General features: G+C 40.3%; 1 protein-coding gene and 1 pseudogene across 1 annotated transcript; both read left to right on the top strand.

The window, feature by feature from the left end:
* Positions 1-65: 65 nt before the first annotated feature.
* On the top strand, positions 66-10,707 carry sra1 (steroid receptor RNA activator 1). Its single transcript, XM_020536031.2, has 5 exons — positions 66-199; positions 1,573-1,701; positions 2,452-2,669; positions 7,517-7,625; positions 8,717-10,707. Exons 1-5 carry the CDS (start codon positions 175-177, stop codon positions 8,875-8,877), a joined length of 642 nt encoding a protein of 213 aa, XP_020391620.2. The 5' UTR covers positions 66-174; the 3' UTR covers positions 8,878-10,707.
* An 861-nt stretch (positions 10,708-11,568) lies between these two features.
* LOC109937450 overlaps positions 11,569-22,243 on the top strand; it is a 22,182-nt pseudogene continuing 11,507 nt past the window's right edge.

The raw sequence follows: 22,243 nt of genomic DNA, 5'->3' as shown, positions 1-22,243 counted from the left end.
TATGACTTTATGGCACAGGGAGCCCGAAGCGCCGCATTGCACGGCATATGAAGTCCCAGGCGCCACGCTGTACGGCAATCGTTTCCGCCAGCCTTTGCCGTACGGTGACGTTTAGAGGATGTGACGCATTTCACCGGAAGCCAGGTGCCGGCGAGGAGGAGGGACGGCGGCGAAATGTCGGATCTGTTCGTGAAACCCGGTGAGAACCGAGAGGGAGGCAAGGGGTTTCATGTGGGAAACGGCAGTCAGTTCAAAGTAACCCTTCCCTCAGAAGGGTATGAAGGGAGGAGGGTGGTAGAGCTGTCTGGGGAAACAGGACTCGGATTGATACCCTGGTTTACGTGGCACTCAGGCTGGAGTCAGCAGTGGGCGGATCATTTTGATCACGTCAGCACATTGAAACCTGCTTTACAGAATAAGCAGCACTTTGACCCTATTGTAAAGGTGATTAATACATTTAATGGAAGGAAAATTCTATTCCCCTCGCTGCTAAACATGCCATGTTTAAAGTGCAAAATGCTGGAGAGGAAATAGTCTTGGTCTTTCCTTGAAATGACACTTCCTGGTCAGAAGAGATGATGCTGATTGTCTTTTGCATCAGACACGTTTTATGTGGCGGTCAGTCACGTTCACAGTACAGAATTGCCACTTCTCTGGTACATATTTACATAACAGTTTAAAAGGTGTGTCAGATGGATACATTGAAAGGGAAGCTAGGTAAACGCGTAACAGAGACAGGAATGTCAGGGTGTGGTACACTAACGTCAACATAAACCACTTTGGCTAAACGCTGTTGCTGTGTTAAAGTTCTCTGACTCAAAGTTTGCAATGGAAAGGTTGACAGGGGTCTAATAATGTTTCTGTAGCTTTTGAGCAGAGTAAGATGAACTTTACTTGATACTGTCATGTGACCATTGGAGAAATGCATTCCAATAATCACTGATATTCTTACTTTGAAATACATAAGCTGGGACGAAATTGATTTGATCATTTGTCTTTTAAAAAAAGAAATGTTCCACCACTTGATTCGGGTTTATGTGCCCTTGCAATGAGAGTCATGTTACAGGATGAGTGTTTCTTACTTGAGGATTTGACATCAAGTGCGTTGCAACAGGTGAAAAATGTTTTCTAGAAATTAAGAGAGTGATTTAAAGATAATAGTAAATAACTTGAGTGTTGCTATGATGGAGTTCTTTTATCTTGGAAGTAGTAGAGTAAATGAAAGTTGTCCAAGTATTCTGCTTGCTCGTTGGTAGGAGCTGTCAATATCTGTCCTATTAACCACAACTGATAATTACTTCAAGCTACACTCATTTGTGGTTTAAAATTTTAAAAAAAATTGTTTCCCTTGCTTGTTAAGGAAATGCTAATAAACAGTTGGCTTTGGCGAATAATTGTAATTGATCATTGCTTATGGAGAAATTCAGTTTCTTATGAAAAGAAATATTTGGAAAGATATTCAAAGCATTCTCTATATACTACATACATTTCAGGCTTGAAGTGTTTGGGATGTTTAATTTTGGTATCATCACTTATGTGGAATTACTTGAGCATATTTTTTTTTAAAATCAGGAAATCAGGAACGAGGCTGGAATGATCCTCCCCAGTTTTCATATGGTTTGCAGACACAAGCACAGATAGGTCCCAGGAAACATTTTCTCACTAAGAGGGTACCGGCACCTCAGCTGGATAAATCAAAAGGTGAGCATTAATTACCACATTACGCATTCAACCAAAGGCAGAATATCAGTTTGGTATTGGTAATCATAAATATTTGAATTATAGTTACATCAGAATTGTGAGTGTCAGTTTCTTTGTGATCAAACTTCCCTTTTTGAGACTCTATCTGCATACCTATTGACAAAATGAGGAGCAAGCAAGAACTGCTGTTTACTCAAATCTGCACCTCCTATTTCATTGGGGCTGCCCAATAATACGGCAATGTTAAAATACTTCTAACGCTTACGCGCTCGTGTTTTTAAATCTCATTTTCTAATGTGAATTTCCTGAAGTGTTTTACTGTTTGTTCTAAGGAGATGGGCAGGCAACCCCTCTGCAGGGTGATCCCCTGGCTGTCATTAGGACTTCTACAGTAGTAAACTGGATCATTTCCTCAATGTCCTATTCTCCCTCTCCTGAGACCTGCCATCTGTGCTTTGCTCTGCATTTCCTCCGCACTTCCTCCTAACCACAAATGGGAATTGACCACATGGGAAAATGAGCTTGGGAAGCTACCTCCTACCATTCTGCCCATGATGTAGATATCTGGCAAAACGTTAATTTTGCAGTATTGATTTAATTCTGAAATTACTCCATTCCTTTCTTAAAATCTAGCACAAAATGTTATTCTTCTGTGAAGCACTATCAATTGCATTTACTGCCAGTTGCATAGAGAGAGATTTTTTTCCAATGGCTTGATTCTACCAAGATGTTATGTATTTTCTCCTGTAGATTATAGACTAGCTGGAATTCCGTCTGCAATTATACCATCATGTCCTTCTGTAACCTGTGAGAAGAAGCCACTGCCACCACCTCCGAAGCAGTCTAGTTTATCGAATAATTGTAAGCCAGTGCAAAACACTACAGTCATGTCTGATTATGAAGTAAATTTGGAAGATGTTTTAACTCCATTAAATAAAACACTGGAGACTTGTAGGAAACATATAAAGGTAAGTGGAGAATGAATGAAATTGTTTCAGAAATTAAGAAATTGCTTCAGGCTTAAGAAATCTCATCTGAGTACAAGAACACACAAGAACTAGGAGCAGGAGTAGGCCGTCTGGCCTTTCGAGCCTGCTCCACCATTCAATAAGATCATGGCTGATCCTTTCGTGGACTCAGATCCACTTACCCGCGTTCTCACTGTATCCCTTAATTCCTTTAATGTTCAAAAAAAAATCTACCTTTTTTTAAAAAGCGTTTACTGAAGTAGCGTCAACTACTTCACTGGGCAAGGAATTCCATAGATTAACAACCCTCTGGGTGAAGAAATTCCTCCTCAGTTCAGTCCTAAATCTGCTCCCTCTAATCTTGAGGCTATGCCCTCTTGTCCTAGCTTCACCTGCTAGTGGAAACATCCTCTCTACTTCTATCTTATCTATTCCCTTCATAATTTTATATGTTTCTATAAGATCCCCCCTCAATCTTCTGAATTCCAATGAATATAATCCCAATCTACTCAGTCTCTCCTCATAAGCCAACCCCCTCAACTCCGGAATCAACCTAGTGAACCTCCTTTGCACCCCCTCCAGTGCCAGTACATCCTTTCTCAAGTAAGGAGACCAAAACTACACACAGTACTCTAGGTGTGGCCTCACCAGCACCTTGTACAGCTGCAACATAACCTCTCTGCTTTTAATTTCAATCCCTTTAGCAATGAAGGACAAAATTCCATTTGCCTTCCTAATTACTTGTTGTACCTGCAGACCTACCTTCTGTGATTCATGCACAAGGACACCCAGGTCCCTCTGCATAGCAGCATGCTGCAACTTTTTACCATTCAAGTAATAATTCTTTTTACTATTACTCCTACCAAAATGTATGACTTCAGACCTTTGCCCACTCACTCAATGTATCTATGTTCCTCTGCAAAGTTTCACAGTCCTCTGCACACTTTGCTTTGCCACTCATCTTAGTGTCATCTGCAAACTTTGACACCCTACATGTGGTCCCCAGCTCCAAGTCATCTATATAAGTTGTAAATAATTGCGGTCCCAACACCGATCCCTGAGGCACACCACTAGTCACTGATTGCCAGCTAGAATAGCACTCATTTATCCCCACTCTTTGCTTCCTGTTAGTCAACCAATCCTCTATCCATGCTAATACTTTACCCTTAATGCCATGCATCCTTATCTTATGCAGTAGCCTCTTGTGCGGCACCTTGTCAAAGGCCTTTTGGAAGTCTAGGTAGACCACATCCACTGGGTGCCCATTGTCCACCTCGCTCGTAATGTCTTCATAGAATTCCAAAAGATTTGTCAAGCATGACCTGCCCTTCATGAACCCATGCTGCGTCTGCCCAACGGGACAATTTCTATCAAGATGCCTTGCTATTTCTTCCTTGATAATAGACTCAAGCATCTTCCCCAGTACAGAGGTTAAGCTGACTGGTCTATAATTCCCCATCTTTTGTCTACTTCCCTTTTTAAACAGTGGCGTCACATTTGCTGTTTTCCAATCTGCTGGGACTGCCCCAGAGTCCAGCGAATTTTGGAAAGTTACCGCCAGCGCACCTGCTATTTCTCCCGCCATCTCTTTTAGTACCCTGGGATGCATTCCATCAGGGCCAGGAGACTTATCAATCCTTAGCTCCATTAGCTTGCCCAACACTACCTCTTCCGTAATAATGATTGTTTCCAGGTCCTCACCTACCTTCGTCTCTTTATCTATTACTGGCATGTTATTAGTGTCCTCCACTGTGAAGACCAATACAATATACCTGTTCAATGCCTCGGCCATTTCATCATATCCCATAACTAAATTCCCCTTCTCATGCTCTAAAGGGCCAACGTTTACTTTAGCCACTCTTTTTCGTTTTATATATTTATAGAAACTTTTCCTATCTGTCTTTATATTCTGTGCTAGTTTTTTCTCATGTTCTATCTTACTTTTCCTTATAGCTCTTTTTGTGGCTTTCTGTTGCCCTTTAAAGTTTTCCCAATCTTCTAGTTTCATGCTGTTTTTGGCCACTTTGTATGCCTTCTCTTTCAATTTGATAGCCTCCCTTATTTCTTTAGACACCCATGGCAGATTACCCCTTTTCTTAGTCCTTCCTTTTCATTGGAATAGGTTATAAAAATACTACAGATGCAATGCTCAATGACGAGAAGTGATCAACATAACACTATATAAATATGCACTTGCTCAAATCAGTCACCTATGCAACGTTAAACACTTAGCACAACTAAACAATTATGTACTATAATAGAGGTAAAATGTTGATTCAGGTAACTATTTAATTGCAATGGAGTTTTGTGCCTCCGAAACACTGAACGTTAGTCAAGAAGTTCTTCATAAAATGAGAAGATCACCCCAGCATTTCCACACTCCTCACAGCACTTCATCGTAGAGTTAACTTGACAGTTGTGTAAGCTTGGAGGAACAATGTTGCATACACATTCCCAGAGTATCGAATATCCGTGCACACTAGCAAAGTTGATGTATGAAAAAGATGTTATAAATATATATATCGGGTATTAGAATCTCAAATATTGAAAACAATAAACCCAAATTTTGTACTTTTGTAGAAAAAGATTACATATTTGTAAAATCTCATTCCTCTCTTGGAAACATTCCAAAGGTAATTCACACAAAGCAATTATTTGGTATACCATTGTTAAATTTGCACGTTGACACTTGGGCCCTGCAAACCACAGTGAGATGGATGCCGCGTTTGTAGAATCGTAGAATCCCGACAGTGTGGAAAGAGGCCATTTGGCCCATTGAGTCCATAATGACCCTCCAGATTATCCCACCCAGACCCATAACTCCGCTTTACCACATTCTGCCCATCCCTGGACAATTGAGCATGGCCAATCCACCTAACCTTACATCTTTGGACTGTACAAGGAAACTGGAGCACCCAGTGGAAACCCAGACAGACATGGGGAGAATGTGGAAACTCCGCACATAATTACTCAAGACTGGAATTGAACACGGGTCCCTGGCGCTGTGAGGCAACAGTGCTAACCATTGTGCCACCATGTCACGCAGAACCAAGTAGATTTATTTTTTAACACTATGGAGCTGGAGGAACACAGCGGGCCAGGCAGCATCAGGGGAGCAAGAAAGCTGACATTTTGGGTCGGGGCCCTTCTTCAGAAATGGGGGAGGGGGAAGGGAGCTCTGAAATAAATAGAGAGAGGAGGGGTGGGGATGGGGAAGGTAGGTGGGATGGTGATAGGTGAGTGCAGATAGGCAGCAGTGGGGATTGGTCAGTTAGGTGGGATGGGAGATGGGCAGGCCAAGGAGGTGGGGATGAGAGGAAGGGTTGGTCATGTGATGAGGCCAGGGGTGCGGAGATTTTGAAGCCAGTAAAGTCCACGTTGAGACCATTGAAACCCTTCCTATTCATATACCCATCCAGATGCCCAAAGGTGTTATAATTGTACCAGCCTCCACCACTTCCTCCGGCAGTTCATTCCATATATGCACCACCCTCTGCATGAAAATCTTGTCCCTTAGGACCCTTTTACATCTTTCCGCCCCTCACCTTAAACCAATGCCCTCTAGTTTTGGACTCCCCTCACTTCAGGGAAAAATCCTTGTGTCTTCACCGTATTCATACTCCTCATGATTTTATAAACTTTTCCAAGGTCACCCCCTCAGCCTCTGATGATCTGGAGAAGATAGCCCAAGTCTATTCAGCCTCTCCCTATAGCTTAAACTCTCCAATCCTGGCAAAATCCTTATAAATCTTTTCTGAAACCTTAACTTTCATAATATCCTTCCTATAGCAGGGAGACCAGAAATACATGCAGTATTCCAAAGTGGCCTAACCAATGTCCTGTACAGCTACAACATGACCTTCCAACTCCTATACTCAATGCACTGACTAATAAAGGCAAGCATACCAAACTCTGTCTTCACTATCAAATCTACCTGTGACTGCACTTTCAAGGAACTGTGAACATGCAATCCAAGGTCTCTTTGTTCAGCAACACTCCCCAGAACCTTACCATTAAGTGTATAAGTCCTGCCCTGATTTGTCTTTCCAAAATGCAGCACCTCACATTTATCGAAATTAAACTCCATCTGTCACTCCTCGGCCCATTGGCCCATCTGATCGAGAGCCTGTTGTACTCTGAGGTAGCCTTCCTCGCTGTCTACTACACTTCCAATTTTGGTGTCATCTGCAAATTTACTAACCATACTTCTTATGTTCACATCCAAATCATTCATATTAATGACAAAAAGCAGTGAGCCCAGCACTGATACTTGTGGCACACCACTGGTCACAGGCCTCCAGTCTGAAAAGCAATCCTCCTCCACCACCAGCACCCTCTGTCTTCTACCTTCGAGCCAGTTCTTAATCCAAATAGCTAGTTCTCTCTCTATTTCATGTGAGCTAACTTTGCTAATCAGTTTACCATGATGAACCTTGTTGAACGCCTTACTGAAGTCCATATAGATCACCTCCACCGCTCTGCCCTCGTCAATCCTCTTTATGATTGATTGATTAAGTTTTTTTGAAGAAGTAACAATGAGTCAGTGATCACAGCTCTTCATATCCTAAATGTTTAAATTTAGTCTGTTGCAAAAGCTATTGTCAATGGATTGACTGATCATCTGTAGGAATTAGAGTAGTGCAGATGGATATTAACAAATTAACTGGTAATATAATGGTGGAAACAGTTTTTCACAAGTATGTCAAATTTTTATTTTAAATCAATATTTTGATGTTCAGTGTCAAGCAGCATGAAGAATATTGCATCATTTTGAATACTGCAAAAGTTTCAACATTCAGTGGCAGTAACAGCTAATAATTGAATTTCTTTTCAAATTTTGTATGTAGAAGCAAGTTTGTGATGATATTGCCAGAAGGCTACTAATGCTTCAGGACATGTGGCAATCAGGAAGGCTTTCTGTATCAGTCCAGAATAGGATGCATCTGCTCACGCAAGGTAATTTTTCATGGCATCCTATGCAAAGTTCAGGTTCTTGTAGGGATGCCAGAATGGAATATGCTGAGAGATTTCATAAAATGCTATACAAATGTAAGTTGCGCTTGTAAAGGCTTCAAAGTCTCAATGAAAAGTATGAGAGTGTAACTGTGAAAGCAGTGGGTATAAGGACAAACTTGTAATTTTCTAACTAGAACGTGACACGAGCAGAAGTAGATCTTGCCCCACCATACAGTGCAGTTATGACCTGCCTTCCAATTCAAATTCACTTTGCTAACAGATGCCATCTACTTTGGTTCCCCGAGAGATCAAAGATATGTCTACCTCATCCTTAAATATATTCAATGGTGGAGCCTGTACACACTTCTGTGTAGATAATTCCAAAAACACTCAACCTGAAGTGTGAACAGTAAAGAAATTTCTTCTCATCTCAGTTCAAATGATCTGTTAATAAAGGCACTGATCAGAGAACAGATGCTTTATTCCCCACTAAAGAAGGTAAAATCAGTAAGTAATTAATTCAGCCCTAGTTCTATTAATTTCTGAGCAACTGAAATAGAATTAATGTTTCAGATTGATGGAATTTCTTCAGAACTGGGCTGAGTTAGAAATAGAATAGGTGTTAAGTAGGGCAAATGTGGGGGATGGTAGCAAAATATTTGTTGGAATTTCGAAATGTATTTGTCAAGAAAAGCCATTGTAAAATGAGAGCCCTTTACAAAATCTCTAATGATGAAAATGCTTATTTTAGTCAACGTTTTTAGATTAAGTCCTCCATCATGTAACACAGAAACATCTGCCATATAACTCAAGGGGCATTCATAGTCATTGATCCTGGCAGTGGAATGCAAGCAATTCTGTCTATTTTATGCATTACCTTTTATTGCTCACTTGTTCTTTTCGCTTCACACTGACATCTAGTTCCTCTTCACCTATACCGTTCTTTGAACCACCAAGAGGTGGTATGTGCAACATTCTTCCATCTCCTTTCTCTGTTGTCTTCAGCATAACTGTGTACTGTTGTAAGTAGCATTTGGTTAATGACACATTTAAGTTCTAAGAACATGTTGTGTATCTTTATTTGTTGACAGAAATGGAGCACCATAATTGGGATTCTGCCGATGAAATCCACAGATCTTTGATGGTTGACCATGTGAATGAAGTGGGACAATGGATGGTTGGAGTGAAACGCCTCATTGCTGAAACCAAAAATCTACCATCTGACTTTACTGACTGTGCAAATTACAATTGAGTCACAGAGAACTGAGGCGCTATGTTCAAAATGTTGATGATGGTCCAGTGAGAGTACTGTTCTTCAGTGAAAATGCAGCAATGGATCAAAATTAGAAAATATTGACAGAAGGAATAACAATAACACCTGTTAATGATTCCTGTATTCAGCAGGAAAGAAAGCATGTATTCAGGCTGTACTCTATTTTAATACTGTTCAAGAGTTTACAAAAGCACTTTAGCCTTAAAGAAATGGACTGAGCTTCTCAATGACTTGATCATTCTTAAGCTGCTGCAATTGTCAAATCTTTTCTGTGTGCTCTGTTTGGAAGGCAAGTGTCAGATGTTGACTATATAAGTTTCCTCTGCCACAGGGAATACAGTGAAGCCATTGCTACAAGCACGTAGGGCTCTTCCAGAGAAGAGTTTCGTCTTTTACTTGGCTTGTCTTGCTGACATCTGTAGAAATGAGCTTTCGATTTAATTTTGCTCCAAGTAATTCAGAACTTGTGGCTTTCCTGCTGCATTTTATATTTTTAAAATGATTATTAAAGATTCAAGGTGGAGAGTCATCTTGAAAATTTTGGGTTGCGCTGTGTGTTTAAAGTGTTTCGCTTTATAGGAGAAAACCTTTTTCTTTCATTCACATGCATCTGTGTATGCTATTTTCCTTGTTTGGAAGGTGTGATTGGATGTGATGAGGATAGCTGCATGATTGGCCTAACCAGAGTTCCATTAAGGTGAAGGTTGTTTTCCTTCCCTTTTCCTAATCAAACTTAGATTTGGATGTACTGTGGAAAAGATAGGAGCAAAATATTTGCCCTCTTTTTCTGAAAAATCTGTCCAGATATTTTCTTACAATTAATTGTAACTGTAAAACTGCATTTTTTAACCTTTTAATTGTTTTCATAATTACTCAATTTATGAAGTCACTTGTAATGTAGGATGTTGATACTTTCATAGCCAATTTCCCACCATTCCTGGCCTTGGATGTAGAAGGAGGACTTGTCTCCTTGCTCTCCATCCCTGACCAAGAATAATGTCACTGCCTTTCAAGTGTCCTGAATTGCCTTTTCAGTTAATAAAAGAAGAATGGTGGTTATTATTTTCTTAGGCTTCCTACAAAAGAGAGGCTTTGCAAAATGCAATCAGAATCCTCATCACAATTAAGTGCTCTTTGAATTTTTGTTCATATCATTGTGATTATGTTTCTAATTTTGCCAGATAGCAAAAGAACAAAATGGGTGTGGATTGAATGTATTAGCGAATGTGCTGTATCTGGGTATCCTGGATACATGGATAGGGAAAGGGAAAGAGAGCTGGCAATAAGAGTAAGTCTATCTTCATTTTCTACTGAAATTGTGAATGTAATATTGAGTGTATTTTAACACGTCAAAGGGGTATTTCTTTCATTTTGTTCTTACGTGAAGTTGTGGAAAGCAAATCTCTGCAGGTCCACACAAACATTTATGGTACACTGTTAGTCTGCAATTCCATCAGAAGTCTGACTCTGTATAGAAAGGATGAAGAAAACATGGCCTTATTGCAGTCATTAACTACAGATCTACATCCAGGTGAGATTGCTGAACAGTGATTAGTTTTAAAGAAATGCAATGGATTCTGGCCTTTGGACTTCTTTAAAGCATTTTTTAATGATTTAGATCAGCATAAAAGCTGTGCTCATGCATGTCCGTTATTGAGAGATTCTATTGAGCTTAAGTGACCAATGGAGAATCCTACTTAGTTTAAATTGATCACTTTTTAGGATTTGATTCAGTTTAGTATGTTTTTGTCAGATTGAATTTAAACATTGAACAAAATCAATTAATAAAATTTATTGTTAACCCTGGAACATTTGAAATTTCAAGAATTATGTTTTATCCAGTGACCATAATACATTGTAAGAATTTTGTCATCTTGATTACTTTTCAGCAGCAATTGTGACCTGATCTGTTGAGCCTTGCTCATATCCAGTGCCATTCATTTTCATTTACACTTCTAACTTGAGGCATTGTGTTTGTTTCTGCTGGGAGAAAAACTAGCAGCTGCACATGTTTAGATTTTTTTTTTCTGTAGTTTGCCACTTTTGCTGCTGACGTCTCACTTTTTTGTGAGGAAGGGTCACCGGACCCGAAATGTTAACTCCGATTTCACTTCACAGATGCTGCCAGACCTGCTGAGCTTTTCCAACAATTTCTGGCTTTTGTTTCTGGTTTACAGCATCTGCAGTCCTTTTGGTTTTTATCTCCCTTTTCTTTCGCTGGATGTTGATGGTTAAACGTCATAGAATGCATCCCCATCCAGAAATGAATGCTGTCAGTGGGTCATGGTTAGGTTTTAGATTAAATTAAGCAGCAAACTTTCCCATAGAAAGCTGTGTGTCGTGTTTTTTTAAGGGGGGAGGGGCGAGTGCTGGGCATCTGAGGCATGTTGGGCTGTGTGATCTCACTTTATGAAGAAGTACTTGGTTGATGCTCAGCCTTCCTGAGGCACAAAAGTCTGTGCAATGAAAGAGACGCCTGAAGGAGACTCCTGCCTCGATTATAGTACATCATTGGCCAGTTGATGTTGAATGGGAAGTCTGGTGCAAGACAAAAGCCCATACAGGGAGGGAAGGGGGGTGTGGTTAAAGAAGGGACTGGGAACCTTTCTTCCGAGTTGCAGCGGGTGGGCCGGACTGTTTCGTGCGTTGGGACGGTGGGGGGACAGCCGGATGTATATTTTAGATGCTGCTGCTGCTGGTGCGGGGAGATGAACAGTTTGATGTCGCGGTTTAACTCGCTGTTGGCCTTCACAGTGATGGTGATGGCGGCGCTGACCTTCCTGGTGTTCCTGAGTACAGTATTCCAGCAATCCCGGGTACCAGTCAGCATCCGTGTGAGCGGCATCTCTCTGTGAGTGTGCTACCCAGGAACCAGGGGCCGCTGGCTTAGCTCCTCACCCACACGCCATTACCCGGGAGGGGTGGGGATGTGTGGACTCATCTCCTCTGGACCACAGTGCAAACCGGGCCGTGGACCTTACCTTTGTACCATTTTCATCCCGGTCACAATTGTGGGCAAAGGCTGAAGGGCTTTTCTTCCTTTCAGAATGAAAGCTGGCCTAAAACAGGCAGCTTTTCAGACTTAGAGTTGTACAGCACGAAAACAGACCTTTTGGTCCAACTCGTCCATGTGGATCAGATATCCTAAATTAATGTAGTCCCATTTGGCCCATAACCCTCTTAAACCCTTTGCAGATGTCTTTTCAATGTTGTAATTGTACCAGCCTCTACCACTTCCTCTGGCAGCTCACTCCATACACGCACCACCCTCTGCGTGACAAAGTTGCCCCTCAGGTTCCTTTTTTTTAATCTGTCCCCTCTCACCTTAAACCTATGCCCTCCTCTACCCTGGGCAAAAGGCCTTGGCTATTCACCCTATTGATGCTCCTCACCATTTTATAAACCTCTATCAGGTCATGCCACAGCCTTTGACACTCAAGGAAAAAAGGCCCAGCCTATTCAGCCTCACCCTATAGTTCAAACCCTCTAATCCTACTTGGAACCATTCCTGTAAATCACTTCTGACCCCTCTCTCTCCAATGTATTCACATCCTTCCTGAAATGTGGTGTCCACAACAATAGACAATATTCCAGCTGAGTTCTAATAAGGATCCTCTACAAATGTGCTTCTAAGACTTTGCTGATTTACATTTACAAAGCATTAGAATTCTTTTACAGCACAGAGACAGGCTATTCCATTGAGACGAACAGATTCAACACAAAATAATTTTTTTTTGTATCCCCTCTGCATATCTCTCTATTCCCTCACACGTTTCTCTTGCTTCCCCCGAACACACACTATTTGTCTCGACCACTCTATTTAAGAGCGAGTTCCACGTCCAAACCACCTGTCTGAGTAAAGAGGTTTCTTCTGTGTTTCTCATTGGATTTATTTATGAGTATCTCATGTTTATGACCTCATCCACAAGTGGAAAAAACTTCTATCTAATATATCAATCTCCAACAAAACCTTGAAGAGCTCTCTCAGGACTCCTTCAGTTAGCTCCTTTCTGGAAAATACAGCGTCAGTCTGTTCTGTTTTTCCTGTGACGGTCTCAGAATAGTTACAAAACAGAACGAGGCCATTTAGTTCTAAATCTGTGCTGACCCACTCGAGCAACTCCATAAGACCATAAGATACAGAAACTGAATTAGGCCATTTGGCCAATCATGTCTGATATGTTCCCCACCCTATTCTTCTGTCTGCTCCCCAAAACCCTTATTCCCCTTAATAATCAAGAGCCTATCTATCTCTTTCTTAAAGACTCTCAATGACTTCACCTCCACAACCATCTGCGGCAATGAGTTCCACAGATTCGCCACCGTCTGGCTGAAGAAATTCTTCCTCATCTCCGTTCTAAAGCCCTTTGGTCCTAGTATTTCCTACATGGGAAATATCTTCTCTACATTCACTGTATCCAGGCCTCTTAGTATTCTGCAAGTTTCAATCAGACACTGTTCCCCCCATCCCATCCTTCTAAACTGCATCAAGTACAGACCTCGAGTACGCAACCTCTCCTCATTTGACAAGCCCTTCATCCCGGGATTATTCTTGTAAACCTACTCTGGAACCCTTTTAATTCCAGCACATCCTTCCTTAGAAACGGGGCCCAAAACTGCTCTCAGTATTTCAAATGCAGTCTGACCAGAGCCTTATACAGCCTCAGCAGTACATCTCTGCTCTTGTGTTCTAGTCCTCTTGAAATGAATGCTAACATTACATTGGCTTTCCAAAATGCAAACTGAACCTGCCTGTGAACCTTAAGTGAATCCTGAACTTGGACTCCCAAGTCCCTTTATGCTTCAGATTTCTGAACTCCCTAATTGTCCTGCAATTTCTTTCTCTCTCATTCCCTTTTAGAAGCCTCAGTTGACCCCAGGCTCCACCACACTCCCACGCACTACATTTAGGATCCCAACTGCTCGCTGGATAACAAGTTTTTTATCCTTACCTTTGATTCTTTTGTCATTCACCTTAAACTGATATCCTCTGCTTCTCAACCCTTCCATCAATGGGAATCATTTCTCTCTATTTTATCCAGGCCCTGCAGGATTTTCAGCTCATTGTTTGATCAGATTTCCCCTTGAAGGAGGACAGTTCCATCTTCCTCAGTCAACCAGTACAAATTAAGTGGATGCTTTATAATTTGAATTACTTAGCATCAGGGCAGGTGTCTCATCCACATAACGGTGGAGCAGGGACCTGATAGCGAAGTTGTACAGCATGGAAACAGACACTTTGGTTCAACTTGTCCATGCTGACCAGATATCCTATATAAATCTAGTCCCGTTTGCCCGCATTTGACCCCTATCCCTCTAAACCCTTCCTATTCATATACCCATTCAGATGCCTTTCAAATGTTGTAATCATACTAGCTTTCACCACTTCCTCTGGCAGCTCATTCCATACATGCACCACTCTCTGCCTGAAAAACGTTGCCCCTTAGGTCCCTTTTATATCTCTATTTCCCCTGTCAACTTAAACTTATGCCCTCTAGTTTTGCACTCCCCCAAACCCGGGGAAAAGACCTTGCCTTTTTACCCTATCCATGCACCTCATGATTTTATAAGCCTCTATAAAGTTACCCCTCAGCTTCTGACGCTCCAGGGAAGATAGCCCCAGCCTGTTCAACCTCTCCCTATAGCTCAAGCCCTCCTAAATAGATTAGGTGGATAGAAGATGTTTCTATTTGTGCAGAGTCCAAACCCAGAACCCACAAATACATCTTCAATAATTAACTCAGGAGTAGTACCAAAAAATGGTAGACTAAATACTTGCTACTGCAAGAAATAAGACCATAAGGCATAGGAGTAGAAGTAGAGCAGTCAGATCATTGAGTCTAAAGTGCTGTTCAATGAGATTGAGGCTGACCTGATAATCCTCAACTCCAATTTCCTGTCTTTTCCCCATAACCTGTTATTCTCTTGCTGATTAATAACCTATCTCAGCCTTGAATGGACTCAATGACCCAGCCTTTACAGCCTTCTGCGGTAAAGAATTCCACAGATTCAGTACCCTCTCAAAGATGAAATTCATTCTCCTTTCTATTAAATGGGCGACACCTTACTCTGAGATTATACCTTTTGGACCTAGACTTTCCCAGAAGGGGAAACGACATTGCCACAACTACCCTGTCAATCCCCCTAAAAATTGTGAATCTTTCAGTAAGGTCGCCTCTCATTTTTCAAATCCTGATGAGTACAGGCTCAGTTCACTTAACCTCGCAAGACGGTCCCTCCACATCTGGGGGCAAACTACTGAAGCTTCTCTGGATTGCCTTCAGTACCAGTTTGTTTTTAATCAAAATTGATTTCTTTATTAAATCAAAAGATGAGGCAAGGATGAACATCTTGATGAATGTGTTTCCAAAGCTGTTAGCTGTGTTGCGAGTGGGGACTAGGTGTCAATCCATCATTTTGCACAAATTTCAGAACTCACCCAGACAAAACTTCAACCATTAGCAATCTGCCAGAAGTTACTGCTGAAACATCCAATGCCAGTATATCTTTCCTTAGATAAGGGGAACAGAACTGTTCACAGTATTCCAGCTGTGATCTAATTAATGTACTGCATAGTTTTAGCGAGGCTTCCCTAGTTTTATAGAGATAGCGAGAGCTGCAAAAGCTGGAGTCAGCGTCGATACAGTGCTGAGCTGGAGGACCACAGGAGGTCAGGCAGCATCAAACGAGCAGGAAGGCCAACATATCAGGTTTACACCCTTCATCAGCCTAGTCCTGATGAAGGGTGTAAACCTGAAACGTTGACCTTACTGCTGCTCTGATGCTGCCTGACCCCTGTGTTTCCCTCAACTCCACACTATTCCCTATTTTTATACACTATTCCCTTTGAAATAAAAGCAAACATTCCATTTGCCTTACCTATTAACTACTGAACTTGTCTGCTGGCTTTTTATAAAGCACGCCCAAGAACCCCCAAATTTCTCTGTGTTGCAGATTGCTGTAGTTTTTCCACATTTAAATAACGTTCAGCTCTTATTTAATAACATTCTTCCTGTCAAAGTGCATAATCTCATATTTCCCCCTATTTTATCCATCTCCCAAGTTTTTGTCCACAGTTGAGATGCAACCAGCTTAGATGCCTTTTAAGGGGAAACTAAGTAAGGAGATGAGGGTGAAAGGAATAGAATGAAGTCTTATTAAAGGAAGATATTGCTGTAAATCTGAAATAAAACAAAGTGCTGGAGCAACTCAGCAGGTCTGGCAGCATCAGTGGAGAGAGAAAGAGTTAATGTTTCAATTCCGATATCACTTTGCTATGTATGCTGAAGAGGCATATTAGACTTGGAACATTAACTCTTTTCTTTCTCCACAGATGCTGCCAGACCTGATGAATTTCCCCGGAATGAAATGTTAGTCAAGTGAATGAAGTAGGTTGGGAGATGCTAGCATAGACCAAATGGCGTGTTTCTGGGTATTCTGTTTTTACTGCTTCTTTGTCTAACGCAGCATAGCTGACTTATTATTTTGATTTCAATTTGAATAACCTGATAATTTAGAAAACTCTTTTATGTAGGGATCGATGTGGGAGAGCTTCTAAGAGTTAATTCTGATCAAATTTTTAATATCTCTGCATCATAACTTCAAGGTTATAGATTTATAGATTTTGGTATCCTAGTCATTAATAACTTGATACCTTTCATGTATGTCATCATTTATAATACGGTTCTGACTCAGGACAGGAGAAACAGAAACTCTGTTATATTTTGTTTTGTACAACTTTCAGAAATAAGTTACGTTTGTTTAATGCCTTTTATGTGACCAGTTATACCAAGCTAATTTTCATTGAGCAGAAGGAAAGATTGAATTAAAAAGTGATCGGAAGTGATTGAGGATAAAGAGAGTTGGGCAAGGAAATGAGGTTTCAGACATATTTGAATTACACGGCTATGGTGGCTGAAGTCTCTGACATTCATGGTGGAGCAGCAGAAAGAGAGAGGTGTCAAGTGATTAATTATCAGAAGAGTGTGTTATAGATTATAGAGTGAAGTCAAGGTGGAATGTGAAGATTTTGAAACCAAAGTGCTGATACATGTGGAGCCAGCAAAGGTGTAAAATGTTGGGGTTGGTTGTGTTGGAAAACAAGGAGCCTACAAATCTCTAGATTATTTAGCCATTTGTGGGTCAGAAAAAAAGAAAATCAGTGTTTGTGGTGTTGATGGTACAATTAAGAGGTTTGACCATGGAGAATTTGGGCAAATGATGTTTAGTAAAGTGGGTTTGTTGTTGGAGCAACTTAAGGTTTGAAGTGGTGATGGTACTGAGGAGGATGCTGGTCTTTTGCCTCAGAGACAGGTGTAGAATTTTTATTGAATAATATTGTCCTACTGGCCTCAGCTTAATGTCATTTCAGTTATTTACTGTAACAAATTCATTTTTATATTTGGAATTTAGTTCTGCCATTAAGGTCGAAGTTCTTTTTAGTAATATTCCATTCCTTAACTTAAATTTTCTTTTAAATAAACATGTTGTTAAATAACTTGCAGTGTTTTGTAGTTGGGGAAATCGAAGCCATTTTTTCAAATCCTTTCCTGGTTTTCTGTACTGAATCTTCTAGCTCTGATGCCTTTTGAGCAGTATCCTATTGTGAAAGATATCAATCATTGCTGGAGTATTTGGAGCAGGCTAAGGCAAAGCTTTTGATTATTATCCACCAAAGACTCCCTCCTTGGTCTGTTGACTTTGTAGAATGGTACAAAGGAGGTTTAAGAAATGAGTTTTGTTTTCTATCTCAAAAAGTAATACTTGCAAGGATCTCCCTCTGAACATCTCTCCTTCAATATGTTTCAGACTTGTTATGTTTTATTCATCAGAATTTTTATTTTTATTGTAATTAACTGACTGTGTTCCTCATTGTCATCTGATCCTCTAATCCTCTCATTTTACAACATATTCTACTCATCTGGTTCACTAATATCCTTTTAGGGAAGAAACTGCCATCCTTACCTGGTCTGACCGACATGTGACTCCAGACCGACAACAATGTGGTTGACTCTTAACTGCCCTCTAGGCAATTCGGGTTGGGTAATAAATGCTAGCCCAGCCAGTGATGCCCTCATCACGTGAATGAATAAAATGTCCATAATCACAAATATTGTGAAAGATTATATAGAGACTGATGCATTGTGTATAAAACCTGTTTTCTTTATTTGTTCGTTGAATGTGGCCATCACTGATTAGGCCAGCAGTTATTAAACATTCATTGAAAAGCTGCCTGATGTAACCACTGTAGTCCTTGGGGTGTAGGTACACTCATGGTGTTTTTAGGTAGGAAGTTCCAAATTTTGACCTAGCAACAGTGAAGGAGAACTGCTTTTGTTCGAGAATGGAGTTATACAGCATGGAAACAGATCTTTCAGTCCAACTCGTCTGCACCAACCAGATATTCTAAACTGATTTAGTCTCATTTGCCAGCATGTGGCCCATATCCCTCTAAACTCTTCCTATTCATGTACCCATCCAGGTGCCTTTTAATTGTTGTAATTGCACCACTCTCCACTTCCTCTGGCAGCTCATTCCATACACGCACCGCCCTCTGCATGAAAAAGTTGTCCCTCAAGTCCCTTCTAAATCTTGTCCCCTCACCTTAAACCTATGCCATATAGTTTTGGAGTCTCTACCCTAAGAAAAAGACCTAGGCTATTCACCCTATCCATGCCTGTCATGATTTTATAAATCTTAATAAGGTCACCCCTCAGCCTCCAATGCCAGGGAATAAAAGCCCCAGCTTATTCAACCTCTTCCGGTAGCTCAAACCCTCCAATTGCAGCAACATCCTTGTAAATCTTCTGAACCCTTTCCAAGTTTAACAACATCTTTCTTATAGCAGGGAGACCAGAACTGAATGCAGTATTCTAAAAGTGGCCTCACCAATGTCATGTGCAGCCACAACATGACGTCCCAACTCTTACACTCAATATACTGTCCAATAAAGGCGAGCGTGCCAAATGCCTTCTTCACCACCCTGTCTACCTGCGATTCCACTTTTGGCAACATTCCCTAGAGACCTACTATTAACAGTATAAGGCCTGCCCTGGTTTGCATTATCAACAAGCACATTTATCTGAATGAAACACCATATGCCTCTCCTAAGCTCATTGCCCCATCTGATCAAGGTCTAGTTCTGAGATATCCTACTTCACTGTCCACTGCACCAATTCTGGAGTCATCTGCAAACTCATTAATCATATCTCCTATATTCACATCCAAACCATTTATATAAATGACAAAAAGCACTGAACCCAGCACCGATCCTTGTGGTACACTGCTGGTCACAGGTCTCCAGTCTGAAAAGCAACCCTCTATCATCACCCTCTGTCTCCTACCTTCAAGCCAATTTTGTATCCAATTGGCTAGTTCCCCCTGTATTCCATGTGATCTAACTTTGCTAACCAGTTTACCATGTGGAACCTTGTCGAACATCTGTGGCTTGGATAGGAACTTGCAGGTGGTAAATATTCCTACTCTTCTTCATGTGGTAGAGACCATCGTTTGGGAAGGTGCTGTCAAAAGAGACTGGGTGATTTGCTGCAGTGCAAAGGTAGTGAAGAGAATGAATGTTGAAATTGATGGTTGCAATAACATTTTTTTTTTTGGATAATCATAATGATTTGTTCTACAAACAACAGAGAATTTTTGATAGATTTGATATACTAAATAGTTTAATCATGAATTTCCTGTAATTTACTATAACAATATGTGCTATAATGGTAAAACAAATATAAACTTGCTTTAAATATACATCCATTACTTTTACATCCTATGAGCAGTAGATTCCCTGTACTAATGATGTCATCATCAATACTCTTTCAGTGTGGATGTCATCATGCATGAATGATACTACTGCATGGATTTGATTGTTGGGCCTGGATTACAGCACTAAGTGTCAATTTAAAGTCAAGTATTATGTGGGCTTTGCTCTCACACTTTGTAATATTGGAATAGATTAAATTACTACCCAGTTGCTATCTACCAGTTAACATGTATTCACACTGTCTAGACTGACAGTATTTCAAAAATTATCTAAACGAAGCCACAAGTGTATGGTATACAAAGACAAAGCTGTTTGTCTTTGCAAGATTGCCAGCACAAATCTTAAAGCCTCTTCAGGTCTAGCAAATATTTCAAAATGCTGAAAGGTTTCTATTTTGAAAGAGAAATCCTCTAGCCTTTTGCTTATGTAAATTGTAATGGGTGTATACTAGAACATTGCCAAAGTGATTGACTGCCTATTTTGTTGCCTATAAAATAAGCCTTTTTGATTTCTGTATTTTTCATTCTATATTTAAAAAAAAGAAACTTGAAGTATATGAAATAATGAAGTAAAGCCTCATCTGCTGTAAATATAGAGGATATAAGTGCATAGTACAGTGTGAGAGGAAGAGTGCTACCTGTGCTTTGAAGCTTTTTTGCATCTATTTCAGAAAACTATATGAAGACTACACTGGAAACTATGATTTAGGATCTATAAATTTTAGCATTTTTGTTGATATCCTTTTGTTTTATAAGTGATTCACTCTTTATGCTTATCAAACTGAGAACTTGGACATCAACAGTCCTAAGTTAGGTAAAGGAATGTTGGAATTGCTAAATGGTAAAAGACCAAAGTCCATCTGGATTATCTTCTACCATAATAGTATAGCATGTTATAAATAAAATGTGTGCCTTGTTATGGGAAGTAGTTTACAGCCGGCACCTACACAGAAACATAAAAAATCCCTGGTCTGTTGAGTTCCTCACACAACCTGAAACACGAGAGGCATCAGTACCCACTTGCATATCATCATAGAAGAAATATTTGAGGCTAACTCGGACAAAAAAAAACACAATACCAAAAATAACAAAAAAAAATAAAAATATCAATAACTTGAGGAAACAATGGGGGGACAAAGTAATCCAGAGGAGAAATGAGGGAACATTTTGTTCTGCAGCAAGTTGTTAGAAACTAGAATGCAATGGCCCATCGAGTATTCTCTGCTATTCAATTACATTAGAGCGATCTGATTATCCTCAACTCCACATTCCAGTCTTTTCCTTGTAACCACTGAATCCCTTAACGATTAGAAATCTGTGTCTCAGCCTTAAATTTACTAAACAACCCAGCCTCTACAACCTCTTACTGTAAAGAATTCTACAAATTCACCACTATCCAAGAGAAATAAATCCTCCGTTACACTGTGTTGAATGAGTGACTCCTTATTCTGAGATTACGCCATCTGATCTTAGATTTTCCCACAAGGTGAAACAACCTCTCTATATCTACCCTGTCAAGCCCCCTAAGAATCTTACATGTTTCAATAAGGTCTCCTCTTCTTCTATTAAATTCCAACGGAGTACAAGCGTAACTTGCCAATCTCTCTTCACGAGAAATTCCTTCCATACACAGGAGTAATCTAGCATGCAGTACCCGAAAAAATCTGTACCAATTTGGGGGAAGCGATGGTCTAGTGATATTTTCACCATACTTTTATCCAATTATGAGGACCTAGGTTCAAATCCCGCTATGGCAGATCATGGAATTTGATTACAATAAAAATCTGGAATTAAGTGTCCAATGAGGACCATGAATCCATTGTCCATTAAATGTCAGGAAAAACCCATTTGGTTCACTAATGTCCTTTAGGGAAGGAAACTGCCATCCTTACCTGGTCTGGACTATATGTGAGTCCAGACCCACAGCAATGTGGTTGACTCTTAACAATAAAAGATGGCCTCCCTAGTGAAGCACTCATCCTGCAAATGATTTAAAGAAAAAATAGATTGAGTAGAATCTTTCAAAGGAAGCGAAATAGAGAAAATTGTAGAACTAATATAAAAGAGCAGGGAGATGGTAAATTTTGTAGCTCTTTCAAAAAGTCAATATAGACACAATAGACAAATGGCTTGTGTATTTTTGATCCAAGATGTGAAGCAACGAAGCAAGTTGTGAAAATGATTGGGAATCATAGACCCAAAGTTACTTATTCTTTCCAAGCATTTTATATTTACCATGTAATATATTGCTCATACTTCTTTTAGAAACTAGTTTATGAGACAAGTTTTAGTTTGGATTTTGTATGGTTGGTTGATGTAATATGATCTTCTTCCACCATCTCTTTACGGAGCCTGTTCTGTGAATTTACCGCTCGCTTAAGTGGAAAAGACATTATAACATAGTTAGATGCACAGTGAAGCTAGCTATACTCTCCATGTAGCATGATCCAAACTCAAAGGCAGTACTTAGTGAGTAATTGAATCAGAGATAGTAGGAACTGCAGATGCTGGAGAATCCGAGACAACAAGGTGCAGGGCTGGATGAACACAGCAGGCCAAGCAGCATCATAGGAGC

The sequence above is a fragment of the Rhincodon typus genome, chromosome 12 (genome assembly GCF_021869965.1).
Source record: "Rhincodon typus isolate 14 chromosome 12, sRhiTyp1.1, whole genome shotgun sequence".
Classification (NCBI taxonomy): Eukaryota; Metazoa; Chordata; class Chondrichthyes; order Orectolobiformes; family Rhincodontidae; genus Rhincodon; species Rhincodon typus.
This window is presented reverse-complemented; position numbering and strand designations above follow the sequence as displayed.

Coding starts and splice junctions, on each gene's coding strand:
- sra1 (XM_020536031.2), top strand. CDS start 175: ATGTCGGATCTGTTCGTGAAACCCG. Junction 1,702..2,451: donor TCAGCTGGATAAATCAAAAG/GTGAGCATTAAT, acceptor TTTCTCCTGTAG/ATTATAGACTAGCTGGAATT. Junction 2,670..7,516: donor CTTGTAGGAAACATATAAAG/GTAAGTGGAGAA, acceptor TTTTGTATGTAG/AAGCAAGTTTGTGATGATAT.